The 19183-nt window shown below is 42.3% G+C and overlaps 1 protein-coding gene across 2 annotated transcripts in view; it reads left to right on the forward strand.

The window, feature by feature from the left end:
* The window catches only part of THSD7B (thrombospondin type 1 domain containing 7B), a 529157-nt gene that overhangs the window by 388316 nt on the left and 121658 nt on the right, over positions 1-19183 (forward strand). For both annotated transcript variants that reach the window (XM_045031779.1, XR_006582520.1), the window contains exon 14: positions 4010-4273. In XM_045031779.1, coding sequence (XP_044887714.1) covers positions 4010-4273 — 264 coding nt within the window. The remainder of the gene's footprint in view (positions 1-4009; positions 4274-19183) is intronic.

Below are 19183 nucleotides of genomic sequence, written 5' to 3' on the forward strand. Positions count from 1 at the left end.
TCAGGGCTAGGGAAGAGGTTTGGAGTGTGGGGTGAGGGCTGTGGATGAGGGGTTCATGATGTGGGGGCGCTCAGGGCTGGGGCAGAGGATTAGGGTGCGGGGGGTTGAGGGGTTCATGATGTGGGGGCGCTCAGGGCTGGGGCAGAGGATTAGGGTGCGGGGGGATGAGGGCTCTGGCTGGGGCTGAGGATTAGGGTGCAGGGGTATGATGGCACTTGAAGGGGCTGAGGATTAGGGTGCAGGGGGATGAGGGGTTCATGATGTGGGGGTGCTCAGGGCTGGGGCTGAGGATTTGGGTGCGGGGGGAATGAGGGCTCTGGCTGGGGCTGAGGGTTTGGTTTTGATCGGCTCTGGGTAAGGGAAGCCTGCCTTGCCAGTACTGGCGGAGGGCAGGCACTAGGACCCTGCACCCTAATCCTCAGCCCCAGCCAGAGCCCTCATCCCCCCACACCCTAATCCTCTGCCCCAGCCCTGAGCGCCCCCACATCATGAACCCCTCATCCCCCCGCACCCTAATCCTCTGCCCCAGCCCGGAGCGCGTCCCGTCCCCTCCCCCCCAGCCCCGCCCCCGCGGGGCCCGCGTCCCATCCCCGCCCCGGCCCGGCGGGTCCCGCTTTCCCCCCCCCCTTACCCGAGCGCGTCTCCGGCGGTCCCGCTCAGAGCCGCGTGGTGAGGGGGCGGGGCTGGGAACTCCACGCCGAGCGCAGCGCTCAGCCCAGAGCTCCCAGCCCCGCCCCCTCCCCACGCGGCTCGGATCGGGGCGGGGCTCAGGCGCTCGGACGGAGACTCGGCGCTCTATGCGCCGAGGCTCCAGGAGAGGGGCGGAGGCGGGAGCCTCCGCTTTTCTCTTGGGGGCCCCTGCGGAGCTCCCCTGGGGAGCTCCGCGGGCCGCAGGGAAGAGCTCCGCATGCGGCCCGCGGGCCGCATGTTTGAGACCCCTGGTGTAGATTGTGCGTATTCTGTATTTTCTTACTGTGTGCAATCTCAGGAAAGAAAACATGTCTATTGACTTTGTAGTTACATAATTACTTACCAAACTCCATTTTATCGAAGTGTGCTCCAGAGATCTTGAATTGGCATCTTGGAGGCATACTATTGTGATGAATTGTGGCTATGTCTGTACAGTTTATAAATGCTACATGAGATTGTAAATGCTATGTGTCTGTCAGGCTGCAAACTCCATTCTGAATGTGCGGCCTTTTGCCTTCTACTCTGTTTGCCTCCAAGTTGGGTTGAAAATTCCAAGGCCTGGTGGCAAAAGAATAATAATAGAGGGAGTTGACTCTTATCATTGGAAATCTATTCACTCTAGGCCAAAGACTAGTCCCCAGACTTCAAATTACGGAGTGGAGGGAGAGCAGGAGGGTTTTTACCGAGTGCAAATTGGTTGAAAACGGTGTGCAGCGAGGTGTTAGGGTGTGTTTTGATTGGCTCCTGTGCTGACATCTTCTATCCTGCCAACCCCAGCTGTAGCAAGACTGTCTTCTCCCCTTACCCTTATCCCCCCATCCCCACCATCTGCCCTACTTCCTCCCTTACCCCTAACTGTCCCTCCTCCCTTACCTGTGACACCTACCCCAGTTTTCCCCTCATTCTGCCCTGCCTCCTCTACCCCTTCTGCCCCACCTCCTCCCCCATTCATAACTCCCCCTTCTGCACCCACCACAGCATCTGTCCTACCCACCATTACCCTCCATCTGCCTTTTCCCCTGCCTCACCTCTAACTTGCCTCCTGTCCCAACCCAGCCTCCCTGCCTGCTGGCCTTCTGCTGCCAACCAACACGATTCTGCCTCCCACTGCATTTAACACCCCTTCTGCCTCCATTAGTCCTGCCCCAATCTCTGTCCTCCAACCCTTTACCCCACCCGTCTCCCAGGGTCTTTATAATGACAGCTCTTGTTGTCTACCCTATTTTCCCATTTTAGGTCTCCCAACCTCACCCCTACCCCCCGATCTCCAACACCCCTTTCCTTCCAGCTCCCCTGGTCCCTGACCTCCACTTCCCTCAGTACATTACCCCTTTTCTGTTTCTCTCCCCAGCTTGTTGCTGGAGGAGGAGTGGTGGGATGGGACCTGGCAGACTTGAGCCAATCTCTGCTGAGCAGTTGGCCAGGGTGCCAGGCAGTGCCTCTCACTTCCTAGTGGGATGAAGGAGCCCAGCCGCTGAAAGTAGTAAAGGGCCCAGATCTCTTCCCCCCCCCCCCAAGACACCCTGTAATTCGAGCATTGCTGGTCCTGCCCAGAGCAGATTGCGCAAGGGAGAGGTCACCCTGGCAATGAAGTCACCTGACAGGAGTCTGTGCTCATGTGAGGAAACTGGCAAAGGGGTCACTTGACTCAAAGGGCTGAAGCTTTTAAATGGCAAAGCTGGCCTGCTCAGGAGCCACTTTCTCTCGTCCACGAGGGAGAGACCACTTACCAAGTAACAACCTGCATGCGGCAGGGGACACCCTGCCTGCCTGCACCCAGATCTTCCCCTAGGACTCGCAAGAGAAGGGTGAGAACCACATTATGGTTTCAGATATTTGTTTTCTGTATGATCTATACTCTCTATGCTTTACACGATTATGTATAAAAGAGCATAAAGATGTTAGACTGTGCCAAGTGTGTTGACTGCTTCACAACTATGGTGTGCCCCAACAGAGTTAAATTGTAACCAGAGGTTTCACACTTTTGGGGTGGATCTCTGGGAGAGGGTGTGTTTAAGTACTGGAGAATCTGAAGGGTCAGCTCTGCACAGTGGAGCTGTGGGGGCTGGACAGGGAGTTCCAACACTCAGAGAGGGGTGCCAGTTAAAAGCTTTGTGCCCTAAAAGTGTACCTGGGAACCCCGAGATTGGGATAGTGGCTTGACTCCATTCAGGCTACAGGCGCTTGAAACACCCAGAGATCCAGAGCAGCAGAGGTTTGGATTCCCTGCACAGCAGCCTAACGGTCAGCCAGGAGGGAGTGCTCACTAGTGTCTGTGACTATGGGAGAGGACCCAAGAATCCTTCTTTCCAGCTCTGTACACTTCTACATAGTGGCCAGACACAATCCCAAGCACATGTTCAGGCAGCACAAATACTGCCCCATTCCACACAGGCCAGCAGAATTAATCCCTTGCAAGAGAAGCAGATGTTTCACCTTTTCAAAGGGTTTTATCAGCCCCCTTGCACTCTAGAATTCCAGCAGGCAATCACAAAGTTCCGGGGAGCAGAGGTTCTACTACACCCTTTGAAAAAGAACAAGGTCTGCTCCCCCACATATGGGACCTGCTCATAGCCAGTGTGGAGTGAGGCATGTCCTTCAAGCACAAAGTCTCTGGGAGGACCAGCTAGGGAAATACCACACTGTCCTCCAGTGTGGGGCTGTACTTTAAAGATAAATAGATGTGTTGTACTCCTTAAGACACAGAGGGGAAAAGACCCTTAAGTAATATTCCTTTAAAATATATCAGAAGCATGGCGGGGAGGAGGATACCACTTAAATGTGTTCCAGACTCAGTAATTTATCAGGGATTATTTTTTTCTATTTTCTTCAAAGTAGTCTGTGTGAAGCATGCATGTTTAACTAATTTGTAAAGTAGCTTCAAAGAAAGAGTTGCCGCTTACTTAGACTCCTTTGTAGGTTTCTCTGGCAACCATTGATTGCAGGAAGAATAGCGACAAAATAATCAATTTGTTTTCATCTGATAATTAGGGGGAAATGATATTACATACAATTACAAAGAATTTTCTAGCCATACAATTACTACGGCAAGTCTTTTCATAGTGTTCAATGCTCTAGCCAACAGAACAAAATTTGCCTAAGTTCCTCTAGGTCCCTGGTTGCCCCTGGAAATAACTACCTTGCTTAGCATTTTAAAGCACTGGCAACAAGTAATAAATGTTTTTGAAATATTCCTCTATATTAAGATTTCGGATCATCTTGGTTTTAATGTATTAAACTCCTGTATAAATAATATGACACACTGTTATCAAAAGCAGCAGATGTTAAGCTAACAAGCAGATTTCTTTGGTTGGAACAGGGAGAAGCAGAAAACGAGACAAATGCCAGAATACAGTAGTGTATCCTCAAGTTGAAACAGAAGCATGTCCCTGTGAAACATTTATCACCCAGCCCCATGGAAATTGGTCCGATTGCATTATTGCAGAAGGAAAAACAGAGCTGCAATTAGGAACGAGATTCCAGGGAGAGACCAACCAATGTGGAGAAGGTGTGCGACTCCGAGCTATTGCCTGTTATGATAAGACTGGCAAACTTGTGGAACCATCCTACTGTAGCAGTTCTGGTAAGGAGATAAAATAGTGTACAATGAATGTAAACAACCCAGGTATTCAGTGCTTATTACTGGGCTATTCATTCTGCACCCTTCAGTACATATGTAACTTTTCACTTGCTGGAGTGGAGCAACTCTGTTATAGATCCCATAAATGCTGAATGTGATTCTCCTTTCTTAACATTTCAGTGCACTTTTTACAGCTGTTAGTCCAATATCCAGTGGTTATTATTTTGTACAAGGGTCCGTTGATATTTCCCTTCATAAAATCCTTCTCTACGGGAATTTGTAAGTGAAATTAAATGGAAACATGTTGCAGGTAAAGTTGGGCACATAGTCACAGTGCAGGGATAGATTTATTTTCCATTTGTTTAAAAACATTATAAAAACATGTATTAATCTGGGAGCTACAGAGTTGAGGTTCCTTCTCCCACCCTTATTTTGATGTGGTACAACTATGTGTTTTTATAGTATTGTTATTTAAATTGCTCTTTTCAAATATAGAGTGAGAAATAATCACTCCTCTGAAGGGGTTCACAGTCTAAGACCCTGATCTTACAATGAGCTCTGTGTGGGCAGCCCTTGCACCTACGTTGAGCGCTATTGAAATCACTAACGTTGTGTGGGTACAGGTGCCTGCTCACATAGAATGGTTTGCAGGATGGGATGGGGCGGGGAAAGGCAGGAGTCAGCACAATTTAAATAAAGGAGAGTGTAGAGTGACTGTTGGTGAGGGGCACAAGGAACAGGAAATATTAAAGGAAGTAATTTAATTTTAAAGAGGAATTTTGGGGAAAAAAGACAGCATAGCATGAATGAAGGTGTGAAACTGAGAGTGGAGGGAAGGGCAAATGGGGTGGTGATTGAGTAAAACAGGGAGCCATTGAATGCATCTGAGCAAATGAGAGCAGAGAGGTACCTGGGACCACATTGTGGAGGGCCTGCCAGATGAAGACAAGCAGCTTGAATTTGATGTGGTAAGAGTAAAAAAACTAACATAGTGATTCAATCCTAGTGTGAATTCCATGTGCAGCTGTCTGTTTATTACTGTTCCAGTTAGCTGCACAGATTCATAACACTGCTTTTCCGTGCTTTTGTTTTCCAGCACCATAGTGCTGTACCCACTCCCCGTGGTTTTCACATGGGACACATGGTATGCCATGTAACAACTGATTATGCCTCTGTGCTTCACGGGAAAAGGAGCGTTGCATTTTCACAGTCCTTCAGAACCCTTTTCTACAAAAAGGGAGCAGCTGGTGTTTAGGGAGATGGGTTTTTCTGTGTAGTGACTTGTTCTTTCGAGGAACCCAGGGCTTGTGTGACTACTAATTAAAAGGAGTTTACTGTGTGTGGCTTCCCTGAACCGATTGAATCTGTTTTGAGCCATGTTTTTCTTTGTTATATTCATGTGGAAGTATAATGGCTGTGATTCTCTCTTGAATGTAGTGGAGAGTGATGGCCACAGGGAACTGTTTGTAGCTTCTTGATCCTCGGCCTCTGGCCTCAGCAGTAATTGGAGCAGCAGGGGGCCTGCTCCAACTTCTGGCATTTACATAAGGTCAATCATGGACATGACACTAGTGGAGGATCTAGCAGAACTCCATTCCACCATGCCCCCTCCCACATCCTGTCTCCAGAATGCCTCTGATCCACCTTCTCCCTCCTTTAATGTTGGGAGGGCAGCCGGTGCAGGAGGTGACGGAGCTCTTTTCCATTAGCTTTGAGCAAGTGGGCTTTCAGCTGTGCAAGGACAATTCTCTACCAGCTGTCTCTGGACAGATCACTCTATGCTGCTTATGTGGTGTCGGAGGCCTTAACAAATGAAGGAATCTGATTCAAAATGGACAGTCAAAAAGGTCTTGCCATAGTAAGGGACAGTGCAGAGCTGCCCCCCTATGGGGGACCACAGGGAGGCATTTGGCCCCACAAAAGCAGTGTCCTCTGGAGCTCTTGAGCAGATATGCACCAATCCCAGCAGCTTGTTCCTCTTCAGATGACTGGTGTCTGTCACCTCTCCGCTCAATTTGGAGTACACTGTGCTCTCTCATTGGGGAGCAGGGAAGCAACATTATTCCTTATATTCCCCAGAGCACGCCAGCTGTCCAAACTGGTACACAATTGGGAAAATATAATTTATTTTTCTTTCAATGTCTAATGATGGGACAAGAAAGAAATGTGTACTCAAGGTTCTAAGTGATTTTCAAACATATTACAAATGGAATCATACAAACAAAAATGAAACTCTGTCTCTGCTCCTCCCGTAAGCCAGAAAATAACCAATGAAACCCAACAATGAGCCCCAAGAAGTACCTTGCCTCAAATGTCCACCCAGCTGTATTAGCCCTCAACACATCTCTCTTTCCCTGAAAGTAGAAGAAAATAGCTGGTCTTTGCAGTGTGCCTTAAAGGTCAAACTCAGTCATGCTAATTCAGACCAATTTTTCACCATGTTCAAGTTGAACTTTCTCTCCTCTTGAGTTGGATATATGCTGTATTTCTGTTTAATTACATATTGCAGTGTTCCTGCTACTATTTTTTATTTTATCATGTATATTAGTAGGGGGGGGTGCGTGATAGCTGCACGTAGAATAAAATATATAAAATTAAAAGCATTATATATATACACACTATCACTAGCAGTTTACACCAAAATATACAGAACTATATGTATTTGTCAGGGGAAAAGAAATCTTTCAACCAAAAGACATTCCTAGGGGAAAGGATGTAACTAAGGATTCACCTTTTGTAACTTTGGGGCCATTTTCTGCCAGTCGGTTTGCCTGGTTCAATTTGGACGACATACTGAAAATCCATATTTAGGTACAAGAACAATCTGATCTAGTCTAACATCCTCACATGATGTGAACTTTCAAAGCTGTTGTCACCTTCGACTATCAGTCTATCTAATAGCTAATGGGCTCTAAATTTAGCTCTGAAATCCCAACTGGACCCTCCTTTTCAACCTCTCTCAGATATTTCTGGTTGTTTCCTTGAGTACAAAGTGGCATGCTTAGTTACGATTACGTCTGCCATTGAATTTGTGAAATTGGAGCCATATCTGTTAAAGAATTTTTCCTCCATTTTAATACAACATATTACACACAACCTTATTGTGTTCAAAGTTCATTTTTTAAATATAAATATTTTCCTTCCTTTTTGTTTAAAATCTACCCGTCCATAAAAGAATTTGACACTAATACTCTATTGCCTGGCACTTACAAGGATAATCAAATGCCATTTGATCAGAACAAAACAGTCAGAAGCTCTGCTCCTTCTGTATGTTTTCTTTGGCAACAGAATGAAAGGTGCAGCTAACGCATCAAACCCCTTTATTTCTAAATGGGTCAAACTGGCTATCAAAGAAACTTATTTAAAACAAGGTAAGGCACCCTCTGGGATTAATACACATGAATGCACATTCTACTAATCTATATCTTATAAAGCATCTTATGAAAAATATGTGAAGTAGCAGCATGAGCAACATCCTCTGTTAGTGCTACATTCCGGTGCAGTGCTGCAGGCTGTTGTTTCTTCTCTCTAAATGTAAATCTTAATATAATGGCTTTCCTTCTTTGTTGATATTATATACTTTTTGCTACATTCCTAAGAATGATGCTCTACATTGGCTGATGTTCACACCTGTGAAAATGGATGCTGCTTTGCTTGCCTGAAAATTTGTTTCCCTATGCTTGAACATTCACCAACTTTTATTATCCTGCCCTTATCAGTAATCTTCATTTCTGTTGTTAGCCATATGCAGTTGTGATGAGCTGTATAAAGTCCACTCTGCCACAACCTCTAAGTGGTCAAGGGACCTACCCAGCTGAGGCTAATAGATTGACCAGCATCAGTTGGAATAAGAGGCTACAGTCCAGGCAGAAGGGGGTGGCTGCAAGAAAGATTAAGGACTATCCTGCATCATCAGCAAACTGTCGGGAAGCTGCCCAAGGAGCAGGACCTTAAGTTCCATGAGGACTGGGGTGAGACTGCTGGGGGAAAACCCCACCATCCTAAGTGGATTCCCCATCTCACATTCTTTGTAAACTAGAGATAAAAATGGACCTCCTGGAATCTTGCTACCAAGGAGGGATACAACATAGAGATTTGGGTTGGAGGATCTGAACCAAAAGGCTAAGAAAACAAGATGTCACCTTCCTTTCCGTTCCCTGCCTTTTCCTTTTCCTCCCTGCCCATTTCTTTTATTTGTTGTTCTTTTGTTTTTTCCTGTTCTCCCCTAATTTTTGAAGTGCGTGTATGTGTGCGTGTATATGTATATGTGAATATGTACAAAAAGGAACAAGCTCTTAAAGGTCCAGTGTACTTTCAAGGCTCCTAAGAACAGGCAAAAGGGCTGAGCCCCTTCCCAGCAGTTTTTGCATTTTCTGTATTTGTTGGTCATTTGAAATAAGTTCTGTTTTACAAGAGAAATTTTGGCACAAAAATGGGCTACTCATCCTAGCACAGGTGTATCAAGTTTTGGAATATTCTTGTAGAAACTTAACATATTGTGCGATCTAGTATGCTGCTTTGTGCATTAAGCTACTGAAATATACTTTGCTAAGAGTCTCCTTTTGAAACTCACTCAGCCGTGTGATCCATAATAGCACTGTTCATTAAGAAATGGCATAGCATTTACATACCACATTCCACCAAAGTAAAGTGAGACACTTCTTAGTGTGTTTTGTCCCCATTAACATGTTACACTAGAATTCATTTTAGAGTAAGGCATTGTCATGAATTTGTGTACTGTACCTTTAAGGCCCCTGGTGCGGGAGCTCTTCCTAACCCCCCTTTTGGGCATGTGTAGCCTGAGAGACTGGGAGAGCATGTGGGTTGCAGCTCAGAAGGTTTCTCCTGTTTCTTTCAGGGCTCATGGTTGGTTTTGGATGTTTGTTTTAAACTGTTGTAATTGTGTCTGCTATACTGAGCTGCTTTTTGTACCACTATGTTGTCTGAGTTTCTTCTTCCTTTAAACTGAATTCGCAGGCCGGTGAACTTGAGAACATACTACGTTCTCTTTAAGGTCACAGACAACATAAAACTGAAACACAAAATCCCCAAGCAAAAAATATGAAGACATTCAGTATGTCAACCCCAAACACCTGGTGGTGTCTACACAAGAAAAATATCTAATTGCCTTGTGTTTTTCAGTATCCATGTTCCGTTTTTCAGTATCCAGTATCCTCTGGTAACTCAATTAGAGGACATGGCAGTAAATACACCCCCACCCAGTCTACACGGTAGATGAAATTTTGGGTTGCCAGCTGTGGCAGTTCTGAAAAATGCTTAGAAGTTTTCCTATGTAGATGCACCCTTGGTGACATATGAAAACAGTTTGGGGGTAATTAAAATATGTACGTTGGTTATTCATTCAGTACTGATGATGAGTCACAGAGGAATTTAGGCAGTGTATTGATTTAGACCCATCAATTTTAACTACTATTAGAGGTTACCTTGTCACAGGAACTAGAATGTGGAGGTATTTGTCTCCCCATAATGCAGGAAATGCTTGTCTCAAAGGTATGTGCTGGCTCAGATGGTTTTTGAATCTGTTGTCAGTGGATATGATGACATTTCTTAAAGGTAGGCAGTTAAGTTGGTAAAAATATCCCAAAAGTGTTCAAATAAACGTCTCTAGGAACCTGGAGATGACCTACAGGATTGGTATGGAGAGAGAAATATATTGAAGAGGCTCAGACATGGGAGAGATTTGTTTAGCTGGATTCTGAGACATCGGGGTTTTTTTTTCCTCTGCTGCTACTGTAACAAAATGAATTTTTTTAACCACAACAAAATAAAAAGATACAGTAAACACCAGAGTGTTTATCTTTGTTAATGTAGTTAAGTAGTAAAACAAAAGACAATGTATATTATAGGGCTTGTCTGCATGGGGACCTGTGTGCGGCAAGGCAGGGTATGAATGAACAGCACACTAGCCTGTTGTGTGCTAAATGGCCAGGTGAACCCTGCTACCTTGCACTAAAAGTTCCTTAGTGTGCTTTGTCCTACTGCTGTTTGAAATATTTCCGTAATATGACAAAACACACTACAAAACATTTACTGCATGGTAGTAGGGTCCACATGGCCAGTTAGTGTGCATAAAACTAGCGCCCTGTGGTTTTACACCCCAGCTTGCTGTGTATTCTGGGTATGTCTATACTGCAATTAGACACCCTTGGGTGGCCTATGTCAGCTAACTCGGATGCTTGGGCTAAGGGGTTGTTTAATTGTAGTGTAGAGGTTTGGATTTGGGCTGCAGCCTGAGCTCTGGGACCCTACCACCTTGTCAGGTCCTAGAGCCTGGGCAGTTAAACAGCCCCTTAAACTGAGCCCAAGTCAGCTGGCACAGGCCTGTTGCAGGTTTTTAATTAGCATATCCTAAGTCTCCGTGTAGACAAACCCTGAGGCTGAAGTCCCATGTCAACTCATAGTCACACCAGGTTTGCAATCTGATTGCTGCATCTGTCATGAAGGTAGATAAATAGAAGTTTATATTCCCCACTGGGGCGATTAGATCCTTAGCTCTGTGTTTGTTCTCTGTGGAACACCAGCTTGTCATTTTTTAAAAAGTAATTGATCCTTTTTAACACAGGCAAATAAAGTTAGTCAATATTTAAGGCCCACTATTATGTGTGTTTGAGCAAGCAGTTCAGGAATTGCAATCTGCCAGGTTTTATCCTTTTTCAAATTGAAAACTTGTAAAATGAGATTAATTCTGACCCATGTGTCCAAAATTCTCCTACCAGGAAATAGTGAAAAAGCTTTCAGATTGGAAAAGAACTAAGTTTTCGAAATAAGTGTTTGGTTTAAAATCTGTGCCTTATGTAAGAGGGGCAATGATATAGATAACATATTTGACAATGGTTTATTGCAAAGCTGACATCTTTTATAAGCTAATGATACCTGGCTATGACATTAGCACACACAGCTGGAATATTCCCTTTCATTTAGGAAACTATTCTAGCTCTACTGACAACTTTGTCTTGTATTATCTGTTCAAAAACAAAGGGCCAGATCCTAGTCTGTTTACAGCCCCGTTTTGTCAGTCAATAATTCCTCCAAGCCCTTTATTCTATTGAACTGTTTATAATATTTGCCCAGAGAATATTCTATGGCTCCACAGCCAATCAACCTAAAAGCCATTTTTCAAAATGCCTTTACTGAGATAATTTAAAAAAGACAAACACATTTGCCTTCTACAACTGAAAAAATTCTGCTTTTCCAGTCATTCCAATGAGAAGCCGACTGTTTGGAAGAGTATAAACAAACTGGATGGGGAGTTGAAACAAACATCTAACTTTGTGCTATCATGTCCTCCCTTGATTAGATCTGCTGGGTGTTTATCTATTTTCTTAAATTGACTTTCTGTTGCCAAATTTGCAATAGTTCACATCATTTTTACTGAAATGCAGAATAGTGGCCATGTACGAAATCCTGCATTGGTTATTTCCCCATTGACTATGAGGGTATAACAAAATATACAGCCACTCTTCCCTTTCCATAAAGTTGACATCATGGAATTATTGTCTGGGTTGAGTTCTCTGAATGAGAGAGACTTGCCTGTATCTTAGGGTCATAACTTGGCAGCTGAAATTAGCTGGGGTGTTTGTTGCCAATGCCTAGCTTAGCACATTGTGAAGCTGACAGCAAGATATTCTCAGTGGAGAAGTCCTGAAATCTGGAGTGTGCTTCCCCTGCTTACGCCAACAGAGCCGGAATCTTTTGACCTTCGATGATTTTCTGGTGGGGGGCATTTTTTTATTGCCATTTGGTGGTAGAGTGCTTTCAGGGAGAGACCCTCAACTCTGGAACATCCCATCAGCCCAGGTCTATTGATCTTCAGACTGTGCTGCAAGGCACAGCTATTTACGCAGCTATGGCAGAATTGGACCTTTGAGTCATACAATATTCAATGGTGGTGAGGGGGGGAGTTTGCTGTTCTCTGGATGATCCAATTTTGTTTTTGTGATTTGTTGCGGGAGTGTGTAGAGACTTGAATAGGATCCCGTTGTTATTGTATACATTTAGTAATAATAATAACTGTTAGATTGGTTTTATAATGTTTTTGTTACCATTGTAAATGGTCCTAGAGCATTTCTGATACACATTTTATAAATGGGACGAGTACAGCTATATTGAAGATTGCTTTGTGTTGCTTTCCTGTTCCTCTCAGAAAGAACATACTTCCTAAAGGAAAGGCTAGTACCTTAGTTTTGAGGTGCGTGCAGGCAGAGTAGATGATTTTCCTGAGTTACAGAACACTGAGCAAAATAGATCGAGGAACACCGCTGAGCCCCTCCCCTCACTGACTTATTGGCCCCGATAGTTGAATTTTTTGGTTTGCATTATGGACAATTAGTTATAAATTGTGAGTGCTGTAACTTCACCTCGTTTTTATCTTCTACGGGTAGGGAAAAGGGATTGGTGAGCAAAGAATGTATGTTTTCCTCTGAAAACTACTTAAAGCCTCTGGGCTGGATTGTGATCCTACAACCCAACCTGAGTAAGGGGCATATTGGGAACCAGATTGTGACTCATGGTCATAGTCTGGTTCCCTTTTTCCCAAAGTGAGAGATCACATGTGCCAGCCTATTCCTTGCCCAGATCGCTTTTCCCTTGGCACCAGCTTCGATATGTGGACCAGTTCCATCTGCTCCCTGACCACCTGCATGGGAGGGCAGGCTCTGGTGATGGAGTAGCCAGTGCCTTCGTGCAAAAGGATTTCCTACAAGCCCCCATCCCATTCCTTTATGCTATTGTACAACAGTGCTCACAGTTGAGCCTTTAGTATGACGATATAACAAGTGCTTGAACATAGCAGACAATAAATGCACTGAAAGAATGGTTACTATGATCACATATAAAATCACCTTTCTGAGGTGTACCAAGCAGGGCTCCAGTCCCACAATGCTGCCATACATGGATCTCCCCTTGAACTCATAGGGTATATCTACACTGCAATAAATGACCTGTGCCACGTCCACGGCTGGCCCAAGTCAGCTGACTCGGCTTGCAGAGCTCAGGCTGTGGGGCTAAAAATTGCAGTGTAGATGTTCAGGCTTGGACTGGAGCCTGGGCTCTGAAATCCCATGAAGGGGGTGGGTCCCAGAGCCTAGGCTCCAGCCCAAGCCTGAACATCTACACAGCCTGAGCCCTGCAAGTCTGAGTCAACTGACTTGGGCTCAGAGACTTGGTGCCAAGGGTTTTTTCTTGATGTGTACACCTACCCATGGAAGTTTTATACATGGTGGACCTGCAATGTTAGGATCTATTTATCTGCACCATTGGTCATGGCCTAAAAGATTCTTAAGGTACAGGTTTTCAGAGGGGATCCTGACTAATCTGAATTTCATACACATACAGGTGTTTGTGTACACACTGATACAAATTTGGCCTGAAGTGTGGATGTGCATCATTAACCATGTCTGCAAAAGATACAGAAATGATAAAACTTGACACTTCTCACTGAATGTATCATTTTGTTCTTGGAGAGTGATAGGGTTTCAGGTCATTGTGTGATATACAGTACCATACTGTTCTGTTTGTGCTGTGTTGTCTGGCCAACGCAGCAAGAGTTCAGAATTCCCAGACCTCGGGTTGAAATGTAGGTTTGTTTTTGTTACTTTAAAATGTACTTTTGACTTAATAAATGCAGAGGTCAGTATCAAAGGAGAAAATTAATTGTAGAACCTACTAATATTAACATTTCAGCCAAATAGTGGATGTCAACTTGATTTTTTTTTTTTAAGGAAGAAAAAACATAATGCAAAATCAGCACCAAGAAAACTGCTGTTTCAGAGCTTGTAAAGGCTCTAAAACTGAAGAATAAAAGCAACTTTTGGATAAATTTCAATAATTATAATGATGAGTTAAACTTACTGTCTTTTTTAAAAATTTATTCTCTGGTCTATTTAGAATCTATAATCAGTGTGCTACAGATAATGAAGGAATACACCTTTTTTGTTCAGAAAAGAAAGCCAGAGTAAATTAGTCAATGTGATTCAATATTTGAGCTCAGTGAAATATTTATTGTAAAAGGTTTGGTGTGTGTGTGTGTGGTTTGTTTGTTTGTTTTTTACAAAATTTTGATCTTATAGTATCTCTTAAATCTCCAAAAAAGCAAAATAATGGTGCATCTGACACCTTAAATCATTACATGCTGCAAAAGGGCAGGAGGGAGGGATTGCTCAGTGGTTTGAGCATTGGCCTGCTAAACCCAGGGTTGTGAGTTTAATCCATGAGGGGGCCATTTAGGGAACTGGGGTAAAAATCTGTCTGGGGATTGGTTCTGCTTTGAGGAGTAGGTTGGACTAGATGACCTCCTGAGGTTCCTTCCAACCCTAATATTCTATGAACATTCATTCAATTGTAATATCACATGCATAAGAGTCCTTTGAGTTAACTTACATTGTTATCAATTTAAAGACACTAAGCCCAATTCCATTTGCTCTATTGGTTTAGCATTATAAAATACTGGTACAACAGTAACAAGTTTGGATCTCATTTTCCCTTAGTGACTAGTTCTCATCAAGGATAACAGCCTACTCTTACTGTCAGCTCATGGAGCTAATTTCTTAGCTTTAGTGGTAGAAGTCTGTGATTGATGCAGAGGGCCCTGAGCAGAAACCTGTGATGAGGGTTGTTACACAACCCAAATGGATTCAGTGGAGTTGAACTGGTCTAATGGACCAGATGGCCCACTGATGTGTGTTGCATGTTTCATCAGGACTTGTTAATAAAATTATTGCTGTTAGATTTGTGGAACTATATAGATTTACTTCATTAGTATTAATTCATATATGTTCACATTCAGTTGCCAACTAATGTAAATATTAATCACATGAGTAAAACTAATAGATCTTTGTTTTTTTTCTAAATTCAGTCTATATAATTAGAAACAGTTCCTCCATTTGGATTCCCCGAGCTGCTTGTTTATTTAAGCTGAGCTATTTTGTTCCACATAGTTCAAAGGAAATTAATGGTGGTGTTATCAGTGGCCCTTGAAGCGATATACAGAATTATACCTATAGTCTGTAATCAAATCACCCCTTCTCTTTGTTAAACTAAATAGATTGATCCTCTTGTGTCTGTCACTATTAATCTTCTCTAAAAGGCCCTCCAATTTTTCAACATTCTTCTTGAATTGTGACACCAGAACTGGACACAGTATTCCAGCAGGAGTCACATTAGTGCAAAATACAGAAATAAAATAACCTCTCCACTCCTACTCACACAGGGAGCTCATGTTCAGCTGATTATCCACCATGATCCCCAAATCTTTTTCAGAGTCACTGCTTCCCAAGAAAGGGTCCCCCATCCTGTAAGTATGTCCTACATTCTTTGTTCCTAGATGGATATATTTTCATTAAGCCATATTAAAAGGCATATTGTTTACTTTCACCCTGTTTACCAAGTGATCCAGTTCACTCTGTGTTAGTGACCTGTCTACTTCGTTATTTGTGTCATTTGTGAGCTTTATCAGTGATTATTTTATGTTTTTTCCCCAATCATCAATAAAAATGTTAAATAGTGTAGGGCTAAGAACCAAACCTTATGGGACCCCACTAGAGATACCCATTCGATCATGATTCCCTGTTTACAATTACATGTTGAGACTTATCAGTTAGCCAGCTTTTAATCCATTTAAGATGTGTCATGTTAATTTTGTGTTTCTAGTTTTTTAATCAAAATGTCATGCAACACCAAGTCAAACACATTACAGAAGTCTAAGTATATTACAACTGCACTATTACCTTTATCAACAAAATTTATAATCTCATCAGTAAAAGATATCAATTTAGTCCAACAGGATCTATTTCATAAATTCATGTTGATTGGCATGAATTATATTGCCCTCCTTTAATTCTTTATTAATTATGCCTCATATCACTCCACTATCTTGCCCAGGATTGATGTCAGATTGACAGGCCTGTAATTGCTTTTTAAATATTGGCACAATATTAGCTTTCTTTCAGTCATCTGGAACTTCCCAGGTGTTCCAAGACTTATTTAAAAGCAACATTAACAGTCCAGCAAGCTCCTCAGCCAACTATATTAAAACTCTTGGATGCAAGTCATCCAGACCTGCTGATTTAAAACTGTCTATTTTAGTGTAGGTGCTGTTTAACATCCTCCTGAGATACTAGTAGAATGAAAAGAGTGGTGTTATATGATATGTCTATATCACATGCCTTTTCCCCCAAATATATAACAGAAATATGTATCTACTTTTTTGCATTGTTATTATTTCTACCATTTCCATTTAGCAATGAACAAATGTCATTGTTAGGATTCTTTTTATTCCCAATATACTTTAAAAACTCCTTCTCACTGTTCTTAAATCTCATGGTCATAGAGATCTCCTTGTGTCTCTTTGCTTTCCTTATCAATTTTCTACAATTCCTAGCTTCTGATTGATATTAATTACTATCAACTTTCCTTTCTTCCATATGCTATATGTTGTTTTATTTCTTAAAGCTGCCTTCACATCTCCTCCAAACCAGGTCAGTTTACTAACCAATACAGACGTCTTTCTCAGTTGTAGGATTGTGGTTTTTGGGGCATGGAGAAAAGTGTTCTTAAACCATTAGTTTATCATTCACGTTTTTTTCAGAATAAATTATTCCTCTGAGTTGATTTGGCTCATCATTGTTTAGCTTTGTGAAATTGGCCCTTTTAAAGCACCAATTTTATGTCACTGGTCTGTTTTTTATTCTGCTTGCACATTATATATGTGATCAAGTAATGATCACGTGTACCTAAGTTGCCATTAATTTTTAGATTGGTAATCAGTTTCTCTTTATGGGACAAGGTCTAATATAGAATTTCACCATGTTGGATGCAATACTTTTTGAGTTAGGGAATTGTGAGTTATAAGAAGATTTCAAGGATATTTTAAACTGGCAGCCTAACTTCCAGCATATGTCACTCAGATTGAACTCCCCTGTGATTATACAGCTTCCCCCCTTCCCCTACATATTATATTAAGGAGCCAGTCATCCTGTTCCCTAGTGTGATTTGCTAGTCTGTAGCAGATACCAACTAATATCCCATTTTGTGCTTTATCTGTTAAACATAAATAAGGATTCAAGATAATTTTCTTTTAAGTTATCAGTGACTCAGAAATAGGTAATGCCATTTTTACTTAGACTGTCACCCCCCTCCTCTTTTGCCCACTTGATCCTTCCTAGAGAGGTTATAATCATTTATTTTAAAATTCCAGTTGTGTCTCTCATTCCCTGCAGGTTTCAGTAATACTAACTAGATCAAATTTATGCTGATAAATGAACAATTCCAGTTGCTCTTGTTTGTTACCCAAGCTCCTAGCATTGGTGTATAGGCAATTAAAGAATTTCTTCTCTTCATGTCCTTTGGTTCCTTGATCAATTTTGTATTTGGCTTCCTAATTTTGTGCTCAGTACTCTTATCTTCCTTCTTCTTTAGCCTCCTGTTCTTTTATTAGTTTAATAGCCTCCTGGCTACTTCAGCCAACCAGTCCCTGAAAAGATTGGTTCTCCTGCTGCAGATGTGGAATATACAGTATGCAAAGTATACAGCCCTCTCTCTCTCCATAGAAGATGGGTCAGTGTTCCACAAAACCAAAACCCTCCAGCCTACACCACATATCTAGCTAGCAGTTCACTTCCAGAATCTTCTGTCTTCCTTTTCTCGTGGGACAGGAAGTATCTCAGAAGATTGCTTGGGCATTCTTTAGCACGCTCTGAGTTCCTGAAGTTATCTATGATCTGTGAGATATCCTATGATGCAATGTCTTTAGTGCTGATATGAACCATCACTAATGGATTGTTTCTTGTTGGATAGGTTTTTGAAGTCAATCTGTGAGTCACGACTCCTTTTCTGGCTCAAGGAAGGCAGAACACTGTCCTGTTGTCTGTCTATTCCTTGAAGAATGCTATTTCAATTCTGCTGAGTATTGAATCCCCCAAGAAGAATCGTATAGCTTTCTTGGATGGCTGGAGAACTCTTTGTGGTCAGGCTTGATTTTTTCTTACAGGTTGAGTCAAGTTGCCATCAGTGTGTCCCATATGTCTCTCCATTCCCTTTGACCAACTGGATCTTGAGAAGTATCTTCCACAGTTTCCATACTGAGGACCTAGTATTGATTGGAAACTTCTACCTGTGTGGAATTCCTCCTGGTCCTCTTCTCTCTGGTGGCTACAGTCTGCCCATTCTCATTTGTCCCCAACTGTATTGCATTTTGGGGTTGCCTAACAAGGATAGAACTGTTAGAAGTTGGTTAATTGAAATAATAAAATACTCTTGTGTGGATACAAATGAGTTGAAAGCCAATTCAATATTAAGTGTATTGGTTTCAAAAACTGCTTAAGAAAAGGTATTTATTTTCAAATCACTTTAAAGTCAACCTCATGGAATGCTTTTGGCACTTTTGTTTAATACTGTGTTCAAAAAATTTAACTTTAGCAGAACAACAACCAGGAAAATATCAATATCTTGTATTAGGTGGTATTAATGTCATATAGAGCCAATATTAAAGGCTCAACAACAAACTATCTCAGTGCAAAGGAAAAATAGTAAGATTAGCAAGAGGCCAATATGACTCCTGAGATGAAATCAGACTTTTCTCTTCACTCCCATTTTGCTATGCCAATAATACAACTTTTGATAATGTTCAGAAAATCGTATTATATTTAAATTATAGAATTAAATATTACAATTAATATATTCAATATATAGATATGTCTTGTTTGTTTTGGGGTGTGTGTGGTTTTTTTGGTATAGTGTGTATGTATGTTGCTTCCTAAATTGCCAGTGCTGGAAGTCAGTAGCCAACATCTGGGATTATAATGCATGTCTAAAGTGGACTCCCTTCAACCTGCTGGTTGATGCAGAGGCCAGCTGCTTGAGTCTTCCACCAGACAAGCTGGCTGGCTCCTGTAGGGG

The sequence above is a fragment of the Mauremys mutica genome, chromosome 10, assembly GCF_020497125.1.
Source record: "Mauremys mutica isolate MM-2020 ecotype Southern chromosome 10, ASM2049712v1, whole genome shotgun sequence".
NCBI classification, from domain to species: Eukaryota; Metazoa; Chordata; order Testudines; family Geoemydidae; genus Mauremys; species Mauremys mutica.